The 17,526-nt window shown below is 38.4% G+C and overlaps 1 protein-coding gene across 2 annotated transcripts in view; it reads left to right on the forward strand.

Annotated features, from left to right (window-relative positions):
- The window catches only part of NUP205 (nucleoporin 205), a 92,732-nt gene that overhangs the window by 14,919 nt on the left and 60,287 nt on the right, over nucleotides 1–17,526 (forward strand). Inside the window, exons 4-10 of one of the 2 annotated variants that reach the window (XM_025379843.1) lie at nucleotides 2,487–2,631; nucleotides 3,212–3,371; nucleotides 4,050–4,278; nucleotides 5,008–5,183; nucleotides 11,380–11,555; nucleotides 14,097–14,213; nucleotides 14,375–14,512. In XM_025379843.1, the coding sequence (XP_025235628.1) occupies nucleotides 11,412–11,555; nucleotides 14,097–14,213; nucleotides 14,375–14,512 (399 nt within the window). In that variant the 5' untranslated portion in view covers nucleotides 2,487–2,631; nucleotides 3,212–3,371; nucleotides 4,050–4,278; nucleotides 5,008–5,183; nucleotides 11,380–11,411. The remainder of the gene's footprint in view (nucleotides 1–2,486; nucleotides 2,632–3,211; nucleotides 3,372–4,049; nucleotides 4,279–5,007; nucleotides 5,184–11,379; nucleotides 11,556–14,096; nucleotides 14,214–14,374; nucleotides 14,513–17,526) is intronic. The other variant, XM_025379842.1, reaches the window with a different exon arrangement.

Consider the following 17,526-nt stretch of genomic DNA (forward strand, 5'->3'; position numbering starts at 1 on the left):
AAAATGACTTATAGTTTAAAATAGTTTATTGTTTAGATTCTATCATAGTTTTAAAGGATGCAGTTTGGTAAAACCATGTTCAAAATATTTCCTTTTTTAATCTTTCTTTGCTTATTTATTTATTTAGAGATGGAGTCACGCTCTGTCACCCAGGCTAGAATGCAGTGGCACGATACCAGCTCACTACAACCTCCACTTCCCGGGTTCAAGTGATTCTCCTGTCTCAGCCTCCCGAGTAGCTGGGATTATAGGCACATGCCACCACCCCTGGCTAGCCTTTTTTAACCTTTGATTGAAAGGAAAGCTTCAGTTTAGCGTCAGAATTATTAAAGACATCTCAGAAATTTTATAGCACAAAGCACTAATTGTTGGTGAGTAGGCAGGTAAGGTCATTAGTGATCAGAATTGTTAACGACGTCTCAGAAATTTTACAGCACAAAACCCTTGCTGTCAGTGAGTAGGCAGGTAAGGTCACTGCTTTTCGGGAATTTCTTTTTGAGAGAGTAATTCAGATAATGTGTTTTCACCTATTCACAATAGGTGAAAAAGAAGATGATTTCAATAATACAGAGTACTAGGAAGAAAATAAAGCAGTGGGATATAGAGAGGTGGAGGCTGACTAGGGCAACTCTAAGTAGGGTCTGTAGAGAAAGCCTCTCTAAGATGGGGTCATTTGACTTGTGACCTAAATGATGAGAAGGTTCCAGCCACCCAGACCTATTGGGTAAGGCTTTTCCAGGGAGAGCAAGCAGCCAGTGCTTGAGGTGGGAATAAAGGCGTGTTTAAGGATAAAAAGACCATTGGGGCTGGAGCATCATTAATTAGAGGGAAAGCAAAGGAAGATGCACATACAGCAGGAATCAGAGCATGTTTGATTTTGCATACTATGAAAGGTATTTGGATTTTATGCTGATTGCAATGGAAAGTTGTTGATGAGGGCTTTAAGCAGAGACATTACATAATTCATTCTAACTCTGAAATTATTTCTCTGGTTGCTGTATAGAGAAAAGAGAGAAAAATTTCTATATTATAAGTAGTTTGTTTTGATTATAACGGAGGAGCCATTTGAAGAAGATATGGGCATTTCAGTTGAACAAATTTTAATATGTCTAAAAATAATATATGGCTGCCAAAATCCTTTTTGACCTAAGACTGCATTAAAAGAAGTATGATATTGAGAATGAGGGGGATGTTCACTAGACATGCTTGAGTTTTGAGTTTAACTCAGAACTTTCATTTAACAAACATTTCTTCTATACCTACCATGTGCCAGGCATGGTGTTAATTATATCACTCCAGTGATATAAAGATGAATAAAATCTCAACTAATGTAAATAAGCTCATATTTTAATAATTGAGAATGATGTGGAAACAAATGATTTTGACACAATTAAGTACATTGATGCAGTTTTGTGCAAGATTTAGAGATGGTCCAGAGAGAAGGTATTAGATGGACCTTGATTATACAGAGAAGTCTTAACAACATCATGAAGTTTAAGGTAGATGTTGCAAAATGAGTAAGCATACATCAGGTGGAATAGGTGGTTATTTGGGAGGATGAAGGGCATCCAGGCAGAAGAAATTGCCTGTGCAAGAGGGTGAAGCAAGGTGATGAATTTGGGGAACAAAAAGTAGTAGAGTGGAGGAGTAATTGCAGTAAGGGGAAAAGAAAGCTATAGGAAATGAAACTGAAACTATAGGCAAAGTACTCTTAAAAAAAGTGAAACTTAGCCGGGGGTGGTGGCTCACGTCTGTAATCCCAGCACTTTGGGAGGCCAAGGCAGGTGGATCACAAGGTCAGGAGTTCAAGACCAGCGTGACCAACATGGTGAAACCCCGTCTCTACTAAAAATACAAAAAATAGCCAGGAGCGATGGCAAGTGCCTATAATCCTAACTACTCAGGAGGCTAAGGCAGGAGAATTGCTTGAACCTAGGCGGCAGAGGTTGCAGTGAGATCGCGCCACTGCACTCCAGCCTGGGTGACAGAGTGAAACTCCGTCTCAAAAAAAAAAGTAGAACTCATTCAAAGGAGAGCAGTTAAAATGGTGAATGAACTTGAATTATAAAAAGGTTATTTATTCAGAGAAGATTCTGAGGGAAGAAATTTAGAAATATTTGAAAGATTCCATATGAGATAGTAAAATGGGCATTGAATAAAATTAAATTCAGTGGACAACAGTGAGACCAAAAGATTCTCACCCAGTATGTAGAAAATCACAGGTGAGTGTGAGAGTTAAAAATTGGGAGTATGGAAAATGGTGAATTCCATGTCCCTGCTGGTGTTTAGGGATAAGTTGGATGGCCCTAGAATATGTTGAGCAAGAAGTTAGACAGTAGATGGATGTTTGTAGTAGAGGACCCCATGGCCCCTTAAGCCCTGAGTGACTGTGATTCTTTGAACTGAACGTTGTTAAATTGATTTTTGTCTCTTCCTAAACACATATGTGTTTATTAATAATATTGTTTCTCAACTTCCTTTTTTAGGAGAGCACCAACAGCCACATTTTCCTGGCCTTACCAGAGGATTAGTAGCTGTTCTTTTGTACTGGGATGGAAAGCGATGCATTGCGAATTCCTTGAAAGCCTTGATACAGTCTAGACGGGGAAAGACATGGACCCTAGAACTCAGGTCTTTTTACTTCTTGGGATTTCAGGGGTTAATTTGAAATTACTTGAAGAATGACAATATTTCCCTTTTTATATACAATCTGAGCAGTATGTAACAAGCTGAGTAATATACTCTCTCATTCTGCCAAGAAAGATATAACAATTTAAATCTGTTTTATTGTGTTTATAAATAAAAAATAATTTGGACCCAGATGCAGTGGTTCTAATTATTTTTGGATTACAAAGTGCTGAGATTACAGATTACAGTCTACAGATTACAGATTACAAGGATCACTTAAGCTCAGGAGTTTTAGATCAGCATGGGCAACATGATGAAATCCCATCTCTACAAAAAATAGAAAAATTAGCTGGGCATGGTGGCATGCACCTGCAGTTCCAGCTACTTGGAACACTGAGGTGGGAGAATGACCTGAGCCTGGGAGGTCAAGGCTGCAGTGAGCGGTGATCACGCCACTGCACTCCAGCCTGGGTGACAGAGCAAGGCTCTGTCTCAAAAAAAAAGAGCATTTGCTATATCTATTATTATGAAGAAGCATGAGCAATATTGTTTCACATAGTTTATTGATTTCTTTTCATTACAGTCCAGAGCTGGCTTCAATGACAACACGCTTTACAGATGAGCTGATGGAGCAAGGATTGACTTACAAAGTTCTTACCCTGGTGTCACAGATTGATGTGAATAATGAGTTTGAGAAACTACAGCGAGAGAGAGGTTTGGGCAGTGAAAAACATCGCAAAGAGGCAAGGGTTCAATGAAATCAATTCATGAGTTGTCTGTCAAATCTCAGAGGCAGAAACATGACAATTAGAATATTCAGTTTTTCAAGATGAATTATGTAGTGACACCATGTGTGATTGCCACTTTTCTTTTTTTTGCTTTTATTATTTTTCTTTGACCCAAAATTGTATATATGTATAGGGTACAGTGTGATATTTTGATACATATGTATGATATGTAATAATCAAATCAACATAATTAGCATATCCATCACCTCAAACGTTTATTATTTCTTTGTGTTGGGAACATTCAAAATTCACTGTACTACTGTTTGACAATACAGTATACAATAAATTATTGTTGATTATAGTCAGCTCATAATGTATATTAAAGTTTGTAGTCAGCTGTGTCCATAAAATTGACCTGCAGTTGTTTCAGCTTCTGTATAGTCATTTATGTGCTATTCTAGCTCTTTTTATGAAGTGAACAAGAAATTAGTCATCCCAATTTCTTAAGGAACTTAAGGATAAGAAATAAACAATAGGGTTTGTTCAGAATTCCAGAGGTGACATCTTAGGATCACTTGTGGATTTAGATAGGTTTTTTTTTTTAGCCTTTGTAAAAGGTAGTTTGTACTTTGGAATAAGACCAGGCTTCACTGTAATTTGTTTATGCTGATAGTCATATGTTTTTATTTCTAGGTTTCTGATCTCATTAAGGAGTGCAGACAGTCTCTTGCAGAAAGCCTTTTTGCCTGGGCTTGCCAGTCACCTTTAGGCAAAGAAGACACTCTCCTCCTTATTGGACATTTGGAAAGAGTGACAGTTGAGGCCAATGGCTCACTGGACGCAGTGAATCTGGCTCTTCTTATGGCGCTTCTGTACTGTTTTGATACCAGTTTTATAGAGCAAAGCACAGAGGAACGAGACGGTATTGAGTTTTATACATTTACCTACATTAAAAAAAGTCAGACTTAAAATTGTGGGGATAACATTTAAAAAGGATGATATTTTAGCTACTAAAATAGAATGCTCTGTTCCTGTGTGTGCAATCCGTTCATATTTGAATATTTATATATAAGATCACATTTAAAAAACAATTGCAGTCCTGTTAATTATTTCTGTTTTTTGGGGGGATTTGGAATGGAAAGTATTAAAGCATATATTATATATGTTCATGATTGCACATGCCTAATTTACTTAATTGCTTGTTTCGTTACCATTTATTTACATTTTCAAACTTTTTATTAAAACATTCTGAGAGACAGTGACTGTCATTTCAGTAATGTTATCTTTGACCTGTGTTTTCTATGAAGTAAATAAAATTTTTATGATCTTTAGATAACATGATTAATATTCTAGAATTTATGTGCAGAAAAAAATGAATGTCTAACTTTTTTCTAGTTTATTTGTAGTACACTTATAAAAATAACTGAAAATAGTGAAATTAGAATTTAGGATTATTGTCATTTTCTTTTTTTGTTTTTAGTATGTGTACAATCAACAGTAGTGTACCTTTTGGTTTATAGAAATTAATGTTAATTAGTCATTATTCTTCTGTGAGAATGCTCAGATTTTCTGACTTCCGGACATTATTCCTGTGATCAGAAGTGAGAATTTATCTGGTGTTTGGTAAAGTGCTCTATTTTTGTGTTTTCAGATATGATTCATCAACTTCCACTGTTGACAGAAAAACAGTACATTGCAACAATTCACTCTCGTCTTCAGGACTCTCAGCTTTGGAAACTGCCTGGGCTCCAAGCCACTGTTAGACTTGCCTGGGCACTGGCATTGAGGGGAATATCCCAGCTACCTGATGTGACAGGTGAATTGCTTGTAGGTAATTTTGTTATGAGAAACAGCATGTTAGCACTTAATGAAGTTTTTGGAAGGAGTCTTATCCTTGACATACATAAGCACAAGCATAGGAAGATATCCAGAGTTATATTAAATGAAACTTTTTAGTGTAGTAGTGAAATACAGACCTTTTTCTCCTTGTTTCTCAAAAATATTATATGAAATACTATTTCCCATTCTTGGAGCCAGTGACAATGCTCTTTTACCTTCAGGGTATGAGTTTAAAATTTGGAATGACAGTGTCACCTTAAATGATTTTTTTTTGAGATGGAGTTTCGCTCTTGTTGCCCAGGCTGGAGTCCAATGGCACAATCTCGGCTCACCACAACCTCCACCTCCTGGGTTCAAGTGATTCTCCTGCCTCACCCTCCCAAGTAGCTGGGATTACAGGCATGCATCACCACACCGGCTAATTTTGTATTTTTAGTAGAAACGGGGTTTCTCCATGTTGGTCAGGCTAGTTTTGAACTCCCGACCTCATGTGATCTGCCCGCCTTGGCCTCCCAAAGTGCTGGGATTACAAGGCATGAGCCACCCCGCCTGGCCTTAAATGTTTTTTAAAATTAAAATTTACTATTCCTTTTATTTTTATACATTTTCCTTCTTGATTTGTTCACAGACTAATTTTTCACATTGTGTCAAATTAAAAACAATTTTTTTCCCATACTGTATATTAAAAGGGAGATATTTGGATCAGTCAAGAACAGATGTGGAATCCCGACTTCCCTTTTTTGTGGCCCAGGCTGGAGTACAAGTGGCTCAATCCCGGCTCACTGCAGCCTCTGCCTACTGAGTTCAAGTGATTCTCCTACCTCAGTTTTCTGAGTAACTGGGCTACAGGCACATGCCACCACGCCTGGCTAATCTTATGTTTTTTTGGTAGAAACAGGGTTTCACTATGTTGACCAGACTGGTCTCAAGCTCCTGAGCTCAGGTGATCTACCTGCTTCGGCCTCCCATAGTGTTGGATTTACAGGCGTGAGCCACCGTGCCTGACCAGAATACTGACTTTTAACAACCTATTAACTCACTGTAGCATATATTATTCTGCTATTTACATTTACATTATTTAATTGTCATATTAGTAGGGGTTATTCTAACAGAATGAGGACTGTACATGGAACTCGAAGCTCAAAGAATTGTCGTCGTCTGTATCTTTTTTATGGTAGATCTGGAAAGGCTTTATTCAAGTTTATAATTTATGTCAGTTTTCTAATCCTAAAGTATCAACAGATTCTAGTATCTTATCAATTATGTAATTCCAGAACATTTTGTTTTCACTAGTGTCATGCTATTCCCAAGGTGTTTGCAGAAAGCTTTTTTTGTGTTAGGAGTCTTTCCTCGGCCACTTAATTTCTATCTATCAATTTATATATCTAAATGTTGATAGCTAATTAGACTTTTACATTCCTGTGCAAATTCTATTTCTTACCTATGCATACCCTCTTCATTTATAAATCTTATTTCACTACTTTTCTGACATAAAGTTACCCTTTAACCTTTTAAGTGGCTATGTGATAGTTAATATCTTTTTTTAAATTTTATTTTGGAGATGGAATCTCTGTTGCCCAGGCTGGAGTGCAGTGGCATGATCTCAGCTCACTGCAACCTCTGCCTCCCAGGTTCAAGTAATTCTCCTGCCTCAGCCTCCCAAGTAGCTGGGACTATAGGCGCACACTGCCACGCCCAGCTAATATTTTGTATTTTAGTAGAGATAGGGTTTCACTGTGTTGCACAGGCTGATCTCTAACTCCTGAGCTCAGGCAGTCTGCCCGCCTTGGCCTCTCAAAGTGCTGGAATTACAGGCGCGAGCCACCATGCCCGGCTGTGATAGTTAATATCTCATATTAGCTATATAATATAGTTATACATAGATAGTTATAATATTATGTAATATAGTCACAATCTTATGCTATAATTTCCAATACCATTGCACTAATTTTGAAAGGTTTAATAGAATATGCTGTAGTTTGCTGTAGAATAATAGTAAAAATAGGTTAGGAATTGTAGCCCAAGTTTCAAGTCCCAGATCTTTGGCTACTTAATCTCTTTGATTTTATATGCTCATACCCTTTTATAAGCTTTAATAGTTAGGGGTATTATAGTTGGAACTTTTAAACTATAAAATTTTTTCTGTTAATTTGCATTTTAAAAATTGTTAGAAAAATTGAATAGCTTGTGTTATTTGCAGAATGGTCACTTCTTGAAATAATCTGGACAAGTTTTAACTCAGATCTCCAATTTGAAAAATTGGTTTCTATTCTCTTCATAGATTTCTGAAACTTCTATCAAATGTGTTTATTATATTATTTTATAAAAGGCATGAAGCCAGGCGCAGTGCCTCATGCCTCTAATCCCAGCATTTTGGGAGGCCGAGGTAGGAGGATTGCTTGAGCCCAGGAGTTCATGACAAACCTGGGCAATATGGTGAGACCTCATCTCTACAAAAAATTAGAAATTAACCCAGTGTGGTGACATGCACTTGGCTGTAGTCCCAGCTACTCAGGAGGCTGAGGCGGGAGAATCACTTGACCCCAGGAGGCAGACGCTGTAGTGAGCTGAAATTGCTCCACTGCACTCCAGCCCGCGTTACAGAGTGAGATCACATCGCAAAAAAAATTAAAAAAACAAGCATCAGCTGGGTGTGGTGACTCATGCCTGTACTCCAGCACTTTGGGAGGCTGAGGCGGGCAGATCACTTGAGGTCAGGAGTTCAAGACCAGCCTGGCCAATGTGGTAAAACCCTGTCTCCACTAAAAACACAAAAAAATTAGCCAAGCATGGTGGCGTGTGCCTGTAATCCCAGCTACCTGGGAGATTGAGGCAGGAGAATTGCTTAAACCCAGGGGGCGGAGGTTTCGGTGAGCTGAGATCGTGCCACCGCACGTTAGCCTGGGCAACAGAGTGAAACTCTATTTCAAAAAAACCTAAAAACAAAAACCAAGCATCTTTGTAATTTCACTGAGCTTTACAGAATTTTAGCATAATGTTTTTAGGCATTGAAACTCAATTTATATTAATTCATTAATGGTGCCTTATTACCTAAATGGTCTTCGAGAAGTAATTTTTGGCCGGGTGTAGTGGCTTATACCTGTAATCTCAGTGCTTTGGGAGGCTGAGGTAGTCGCATCACTTGAGGTCAGGAGTTCAAGACCAGCCTGGCCAACAGGGCGAAACCTTGTCTGTGCCAAAGATATAAAAATTAGCTGAGTATGGTGGCACATGCTTGTAATCCTACCTTCTCAGGAGGCTGAGGCAGGAGGATCGCTGAAACTGGTAGACAGAGGTTGCAGTGAGCCAAGATTGCGCCACTGCACTCCAGCCTAGGCAGCACAGTAAGACTGTTTCAAAAAAAAAAAGGACGTAATCTTTGAGTTGATTCTCTTTTAATTCCAGTGTTTTTGAATTCAAGTAAAGGTTTGAAAGAATTTATTGTTATTAAAAATATTTAATAGTAATTTCAGTAATCGTTATTATTAGTCATACTAAAGAATTAAGAAAATATTTTACTCTTAAGGATTTTGTATAATATGGGTAGATATGCAGGTTTTTGTTTGTTGTTTAAGATAGGGTCTTACCCTGCTGCCCAGGCTGGAGTGCAGTGGTGTGACCGTGGCTCACTGGCCTCAACCGCCAGGCCTCATGTGATCCTTCCACTACAGCCTCCCAAGTAGGTGGGACCACAGCTAATTCTTTGATTTTTTTGTAGAGATGAGGTCTCACTGTGTTGCCCAGGGTGGTCTTGAACTCCTGGGCTCAAGCAATCCTCCTGTCTTATCTTCCCAAAGTGTTGGGTACAGGCATGAGCTACCACACCTGGGTGATATGCAGACTTTATTTCAAAATACAAAACAAAACATTAAAAAAACAGGCCAGGCGCCCCCGGTGGCTCACGCCTGTAGTCCCAGCTACTCGGGAGGCTGAGGCAGAGAATCATTTGAACCTGGGAGGCGGAGGTTGCAGTGAGTCGAGACCGCACCACTGCACTCCAGCCTCCGCGACAGAGCGAGACTCCTTCTAAAAAATAATAATAATAAATAAATAAATAACTACAAATCATATTTTTTCCTCTGTTTGAGACTGTCTTGGCTTTTATCTGTTCTGGCCCTTTTCAAGGCAATGAAAATGTACTTTCGGTAGCAGACTATGTATTTGGTCTGTGTGACAGTCAAACAGAATAAGCTGTGTAGTATTTTTCAAAGCCAGATTGCCACACAATTACCTGGCAATTTTATATTTAAACCTTTTTTTGTTGTTTGAGACAGAGTCTCGCTCTGTCTCCCAGGCTGGAGTGCAGTGGCCGGATCTCGGCTCACTGCAAGTTCCGCCTCCTGGGTTTATGCCATTCTCCTGCCTCAGCCTCCTGGGTAGCTGGGACTACAGGCGCCTGCCACCTCGCCTGGCTAGTTTTTTTGTATTTTTTAGTAGAGACAGGGTTTCACCGTGTTAGCCAGGATGGTCTCAATCTCCTGACCTTGTGATCCGCCCGTCTCGGCCTCCCAAAGTGCTGGGATTACAGGCTTGAGCCACCGCGCCCGGCCTATATTTAAAATTTAAAAGCAGTAATCAGCAATATGTTTCTTGATGGAAGGATACACCGTAACCTATGACATACTCTTAATAGAAAGTTGAATGTAAGTCAGGTAAGTCACTCTAGGTCAAGCCACTGCACCCAGCTGAGGAATTAGTTTTAAAGATATGATAATGGCCAGGCGCAGTGGCTCACGCCTGTAATCACAGCACTTTGGGAGGATCACTTGAGATCAGGAGTTCAAGACCAGCCTGGTCAACATGGTGAAACCCTGTCTCTACTAAAAATACAAAAATTAGCCAGGCATGTTGGTGCATGCCTGTAATCCCAGCTACTTGGGTGGCTGAGGCCTGAGAATTGCTTGAACTGAACTGGGAGGGAGAGGTTGCAGTGAGCTGAGATTGTACCACTGCACTCCAGCCTGCGTGACAGAGCGAGACGCTGTCTCAAAAAATAAAATAAAATAAAGGTATGATAATGGTGTTGTATGTATGTAGTGAATTTTTACTTTTGCTTTCTTTCTTTCTTTTCTCTTTCTTTTTTCTTTTCTCTTTCTTTCTTTCTTTCTTTCTTTCTTTCTCTTCTTCCTTCCTTTCTTTCTTTCTTTCTTCCTTTCTTCCTTTCTTCCTTTCTTTCTTTTTTTTTGAGGTGGAGTTTTGCTCTTGTTGCCCAGGCTGGAGTGCAATGATGGTGTGATCTCAGCTTACCACAGCCTCTGGTCCTGGGTTCAAGTGATTCTCCTGCCTCAGCCTCTGAGTTGCTGGGATTACAGGCATGTGCCACCACGCCTGGCTAATTTTTTGTATTTTTAGTAGAGATGAGGTTTCTCCATGTTCGTCAGGCTGGTCTTGAACTCCCGATCTCAGGTGATCCGCCCACCTCAGCCTCCCAAAGTGCTGGGATTACAGGCGTGAGCCACCCCGCCCAGCCTTGTTTCTTAGGTATATTTTTGAGTTGTACACTGCAAATACTTACTGGTAAAATGTTAAATTTTCTGGAATTTGCTTTAATGAGATATGTGTGGGTGGAGAGGGGGAAGATATAGATGAGGTAAGATTGTCCATAAATTGATAGTATTGAAACAAATGATGGGTATGTGGAGTTTATTATACTTATTTTTAGATATGTATTGGATATTTTCCAAATAAAATATAAAAAAATTAGTTAGACAAGTTTATATTCAAGTTAAAATTTAGTTTTTAAATTTCAGCTACTTGGTTACCAAATTAGTATACCATTCATGTTCAGGTTTTGGTCTTGGATTGAAGACTTTTCAGATGACCCATGAGGTTTCATTGGGATTAAAGCCTTAACATCATTTTAATATGTGAATGTTTGGATAATAGCTCCCTGACTACATCAGTGTTGCATCACATATCTCTAAAATAATTTTCATTAGTTATGTTATTATTTCAAACAGTATGTATTTTTCTAATATACATTCAGAGTATATTGTTATTTGGGGTTTATGAGTTCTTTAGGGTTTATGAGTCAATTACAGTTATATATAGTCTCATTTTGTGCATAGCACATGCTAGAAGGCTGGGAAGATGTCTGAACCATCAGCAGAGTATTATGAGATATAATTACAATCTGGGTTAATGACTTTTCCTCCATGTACTGTGTTTTAAAATCTATTTCTAGCTCTGGCAGAATTCACAGAGGCAGATGAAGCAATGGCAGAACTCGCAATTGCTGACAACGTTTTCCTGTTCCTCACGGAATCTGTAGTGGTATCAGAATACTTTTATCAGGAAGAATTTTATATTCGCAGAGTCCATAATCTCATCACAGATTTCCTTGCACTTATGCCAATGAAGGTAAGTGTAATAATGGAGGATAAGTAAATAGTAGAAGAATTTTATAAAATAATTTAAAACTGATTAGCTTTATGTTTTAGAAACTAATAAAAATTTTTAATACAGACTAAAATTTGCTAGTAGTTGTATTACATCTTGTGAATCAGTTTGTGACTCATGAAGTAAGTCATGAGTCTCTACAAGGTATGAGAACATACCCTGTAGAATTTCGGTTGTACTAAATTTGTTGAGGTTTGTTTTATGGCTCGGAATATGGCCTATCTTGGTAAATGTTCTATGTACACCTGAAAGGAAGACATATTTTGCTGCTATTCTGTGGAAATACGTCCTCTTAACTGGGGATAAGTCAGTAGAAAGAAATAATTTGACACTGAATGGTTTATAAATGAGGAAGTAATTAGTAAATGAGAATGCTGCTGTGGGTAGAAAATTACTAACCCCATTCTACCCTAAGGATTAGTGCCAAGATTGCTTTATTTAATATTTTTATACATGATTTGGAAGAGGCACAGTGGAAAATTTGCATTTTATAGATAATTGTTTAGATTTTTTTTTTTTTTTGAGACGGAGTCTTGCTCTATTGCGTGCAGTGGTGTGATCTTGGTTCACTGCAATCTCCGCCTCCTGGGTAAGCGATTCTCCTGCCACAGTCTCCCAAATAGCTGGGTTTACAGGTATCCGCCACCACGCCTGGCTACTTTTTTGTATTTTTATTAGAAATGGGGTTTTACTGTATTGGCCAGGCTGGTCTTGACCTCTCAACCTCAGGTGATCTGCCCAGCTCGGCCTCCCAAAATGCTGGGATTACAGGTGTGAGCCACCATACCTGGCCCGATTGTTTAGATTCTGAATTGCGGTGTATAAAAGGGCTTCAGCATGGATACAGATAAAATAATAAGGCTACTTTTGAGTAGATGGCTTGAACTATAACTGTCATCTGAAAAGCAATTCTTAGAGTCATTTCAAACAGTTCGTTATAGTATATGGTCTGTGTGCTGTTTTGTGCCAAAGAAGCCATCCAATGTTGGTGGGAAGTAAATGAGGGAGAAAAACATCTTTTTTTTGTTTATATTATAAAACCACCTACTTCAAATGTGTATTTTTTAAAAGCACCCTAAAAGGTCTATACTTGTAATATATTGTGCAGTTTTGATACCATATCTCCTGAAAAGTATAAATTGATTATCATAAATTTGCCCTTAAGATTCTTGTATTCTTTTTATTTTTATAGGATCTATAGTGATTTTTCTTTTTAATTCCTAAAATTGGTAATTTGTGTCTTCTCCCCCGGTTCTTAATTAACCCTGCTGGAAGTTTATTGATCTTATTGATCTTCCCAGTGAATTAGCTTTTGGCTTCATTGATTTTCTTATATTTTGCTTCACCTTTATTGATTTTTGCTCTTATGTTTATTATTTTCTTCCCTTTGCCTTGGGTTTAATTTGCTCCTTTAATTTTGTTTTTTAAGATAGAAGTTTAGGTTATTGATTTAAATCTTTATTTTTTCTAACATAAACATTTAATAATGCTGTACATTTACCTCCAATCACTGCTTTAGCTATGCCACACAAATTTTGATATGTTGCAGTTTCTTTTTTTGTTCAGTTTAATATGTTTTCTAATTTTCCTTGAGACTCCTTTGATTGACGGGTTATTTAGAAGTGTGTTGTTTAATTTCCAAATTGTTTGGAGACTTTTTCAAATCTCTGTCACAGATTTCTAGTTTAATTCCATTGTGCTCAGAGAACATACCTTGTAGAATTTCAGTTGTATTAAATTTGTTTAGGTTTGTTTTATGGCTCAGAATATGGCCTATCTTGGTAAATATTCTATGTACACCTGAAAGGAACACATATTTTGCTGCTGTTCGGTGGAATGTTGTATAAGTGTCAATTAAGTCAAATTGGTTTGCTGTTTTTCAAGTTTTCCATATCCTTACTGATTTTCTGTGTACTTGTTCTATTGAATATTGACAGAGGAGTGTTGGTATTTCCAACAATAATTGTGGATTTGTCTAGCTATGTTTTTTTTTTTTAACAGAATTTGTTTCTTATTTTTGTTGGCATTTAGTTCACATAAATGTTGTGAAGCAGTGACTCTCAACTGAGGTATAATGTTCTTCAGAGTGTGTTTGGGAAATGAGTGGAGCCAGTTTTGCTTGTTATGATGACTCTGGTGTTGTTATTGATAGTTGGTAGGTAGTTCCAGGGTTGCTAAATGTCCTGGAATATTCAGGATAATCCAGCCCAGTGAAGAAATGTTGTGCCCATATGTCAGTAATGTCCCCATCGAGAAACACTACAGTTAAGTTCAACTTTTCTGTAGTGGAAAATGCATTGAAGTTTTAAGATATTATAAATTATGGATAGTAATATTGCAAATAAGATTCCTGGCATGTTTCTTCATGTCACCTAAAGTGGAATAGATATTTAAACAATATATTTCTTGTATGTGATCACTTTAAGACAGTTGCCTGATTTCATTGTTATTAGTATGTACGATACATTTACATATTAAAACTATATCTAATAAATTTAATAGGTGAAACAGCTGAGGAATCGGGCAGATGAAGATGCTCGAATGATTCACATGAGTATGCAGATGGGTAATGAACCCCCCATTTCACTTAGAAGGGACCTGGAACACTTAATGCTATTGGTAAGCCATTCTATTAGAAAGCTTGTCCTCTTTCCCTCCTTTCATTATTTTTTCCCCTAACTTTGGAAAATTTCAGGTCTAATACTTTAAATGTCCTTTTTTATTGAAAGTAATTTTTGAGTCGTAGACATTTCCCTACAGTCTTTGCTTACTCTTTGCAGATTGGCGAGCTATATAAAAAGAACCCTTTTCATCTGGAGCTTGCTCTAGAATATTGGTGTCCCACAGAGCCTCTTCAGACTCCGACTATCATGGGTTCTTATCTAGGGGTGGCTCATCAGCGGCCCCCTCAACGCCAGGTAAGACTTTAGGTTTTCCTCTTTTATACTCTGGTACTGTGATAGAGAGTCTTGAAAACATGAAAGATGTTACATCCTGATTTTATTGCTATTAACACAAATGATCACTAGTGTAACCTTTAGAGATTTACACTTTTTAAAATTTTATGTATGTATTTATTTATTTATTTTGAGACACAGTGTCACTCTGTCACCTAGGCTGGAGTGCAGTGATGCAATCTCAGCTCACTTTAACTTTGACCTCCCAGGTGAAAGTGATCCTCCTGCCTCAGCCCCCAGAGTAGTTGGGACTACAGGCATCCACCACCACACCCAGCTAATTTTTGTATCTTTTGTAGAGATGGGGTTTTGCCATGATACCCAGGCTGGTTTGTAACTCCTGAGCTCAAGTGATCCATCTGCCTCGGCCTCTCAAAGTGCTGGATTTACAGGCATGAGCTACTGTGCCCAGCCTACTTTTCTCTTTTATAAAAGAAAATTTGAAACTCTTAAAATTTAAGTTCTGTTGATTTTGAAGTTTATGTAGTCAGTCCTTTATTGGATACTAGATATATGTTGAATTATTAGAGGCAGAAAGGCATCCAGTCTCTTTATTATTTATTTATTTTTAAAAGACAGGGTCTTGCTATGATGACCAGGCTGGTGTAGAACTCCTGGCTTCAGTCAGCCCTCCCAAAGCAATGGGATTACAGGCATGAGCCACTGTGCTCCACTTGAATTTTATTAGTATTTTAGTTCTCCATAGGCATGACAATCTTTTCAAGTTTGGGGGGATAGGAGAGGTATAAGTATTAAAGGAGAAGTCTTAAACATTTTAATTGATGGCCAAATGCCTATGAGTCTGTAGATAATATAGGCTAAAGTTCATTCTGTATTAACTTTAGTATGATGTGCAGAGGCAAATAAAATGAATTGCTATGCAGTAGCTCACACCTGCAATCCCAGTGCTTTGGGAAGCTGAGGTGGGAGGATCGCTTGAAGCCAAAATTTGAGAGCTGCCTGGGCAACATAACGACACCCCATCCCTACAAAAAACACTAGCTCAGTGTGGTGTCATGAGCCTGTAGTCCTAGCTGCTCAGGTTGAGGCAGGAGCCCTGGGGTTTGAGGTTACAGTGAGATATGGTTACACTACTGCACTCCAGCCTAGGCAACAGAGTGAGACCCTGTCTCTTTTAAAAAAAAAAAAAAAAAAAAGTGTTGGAGGGAGATTGCCATCCATGTAAGTGTTCATTTTGGGGGATTTCTGTTCTAGAAGTTTTTATGCCATATATTTTTTATTTTTTCTGGACTACAGATCAGATGCCTTTTTTTGTTTGTTTGTTTTGAGATGGAGTTTTGCTCTTATTGTCCAGGCTGGAGTGCAATGACACAATCTTGGCTCACCGCAACCTCCTCTGCCTCCTGGATTGAAGCAATTCTTCTGCTTCAGCCTCCCGAGTAGCTGGGATTATAGGCATGCGCCACCATGCCAGGCTAATTTTGTATTTTTAGTAGAGATGGGGTTTCTCTATGTTGGTCAGGCTGGTCTCGAACTCCCTACCTTAGGTGATCCACCCACCTCGGCCTCCCAAAGTGCTGGGATTACAGGCATGAGCCACCGCGCCTGGCCCAGATGCCACTTTTTAAACTGTATTGTTTCACTGTTTTTCCCATTTAAAAAATACGTTTTGAGCTGGGCCCGGTGCTTCACACCTGTAATCCTTGCACTTTGGGAGGCCAAGGTAGGCAGATTGCTTGTGCTCAGGAGTTTTAGACTAGTCTGAGCAACATGGCGAAACCCTGTCTCTATAAAAAATATTCTAAAAATTAGCCAGGCATTGTGGTACGTGCCTATGGCCCCATCTGCACTGGAGGCTGAGGTGGGAGGATCATTTGGGCTGCAGTGAGCTGTGATGATTGTGCTACTACATTCCAGCCTGGATGACAAAGTAAGATCCTGTCTCAAAAGAAAAAGAATGTTTTGGAGAAGGATTTATTAAAAAATTTTTGAAGTTTTTAAGAAAGCTTGCTGTTACGAAAAATTTGAAATGTGAAAGAGGGGATTATTATAAGCGATGCCACATATTTTAATTTCACATTTTAAGTTACCATCTTATGATGTTTGCTTCATCTACTATATTATTATTATTATTTATTTATTTATTTATTTTGAGACGGAGTCCCACTTTGTCGCCCAGGCTGGAGTGCAGTGGCGCGATCTTGACTCACTGCAACCTCTGCCTTCGGGTTCAAGTGATTCTCCTGCTTCAGCCTCCCAAGTAGCTGGGACTACAGGTGCATGCCACCACGCCCAGCTAATTTTTGTATTTTAAGTAGAGACGGGTTTTCACCATGATGGCCAGGATAGTCTTGATTTCTTGACCTCGTGATCTGCCCACCTCGGCCTCCCAAAGTGCTGGGATTACAGGCAGGAGCCAGTGCACCTGGCCAAACCATTGTTTAACCTAGCTGATTTAACAGTGATTTCCAGACATCAGTAGTATTTTCAGTTCTCAGTTCCAACTAGTGAGTTTGAATAATATTGTTAGTTGTTGATAATAGGTTTAAGGTATAAGGAAGAAAAAAGGGAAAATTAGGAAGTGGACTTAAAGAACAGGAGTATGGGAACGTGGCATTGGTGGGACCACAGAAGAGAATATACTTAAGTTACTATCAAAAATGATTTCAAGTTCTTAGGTCTTCATACTAATTTGGCTGGGATATAGGAACTCTAGATTTTAAGTGTACCTTTGAATTGCCAGTTGGTTTTGGATGAGTAAATGTCACGTGCCTTATATTTTAAAAATCTGAGTGGTCTTATATTTTGTGACATTGAGGCACTTTTTTTAAAATGTACTTTTATTTCATAAAGATATTATTTTATAATTGCATTAAATTGCTAACGGCAAGCTGAAACAATTTTTCATAAATAGAATATCAGTTAAATTTGTTGTGAGGGTTAAGTTAGAGCACTACTTTTAGTTTATATGTAGTCTTTATTAGCTAGTCCGTGTTGCCTTAAAGTTAAGCTAT

This window comes from Theropithecus gelada, chromosome 3 (assembly GCF_003255815.1).
Source record: "Theropithecus gelada isolate Dixy chromosome 3, Tgel_1.0, whole genome shotgun sequence".
In the NCBI taxonomy this organism is placed as follows: domain Eukaryota; kingdom Metazoa; phylum Chordata; class Mammalia; order Primates; family Cercopithecidae; genus Theropithecus; species Theropithecus gelada.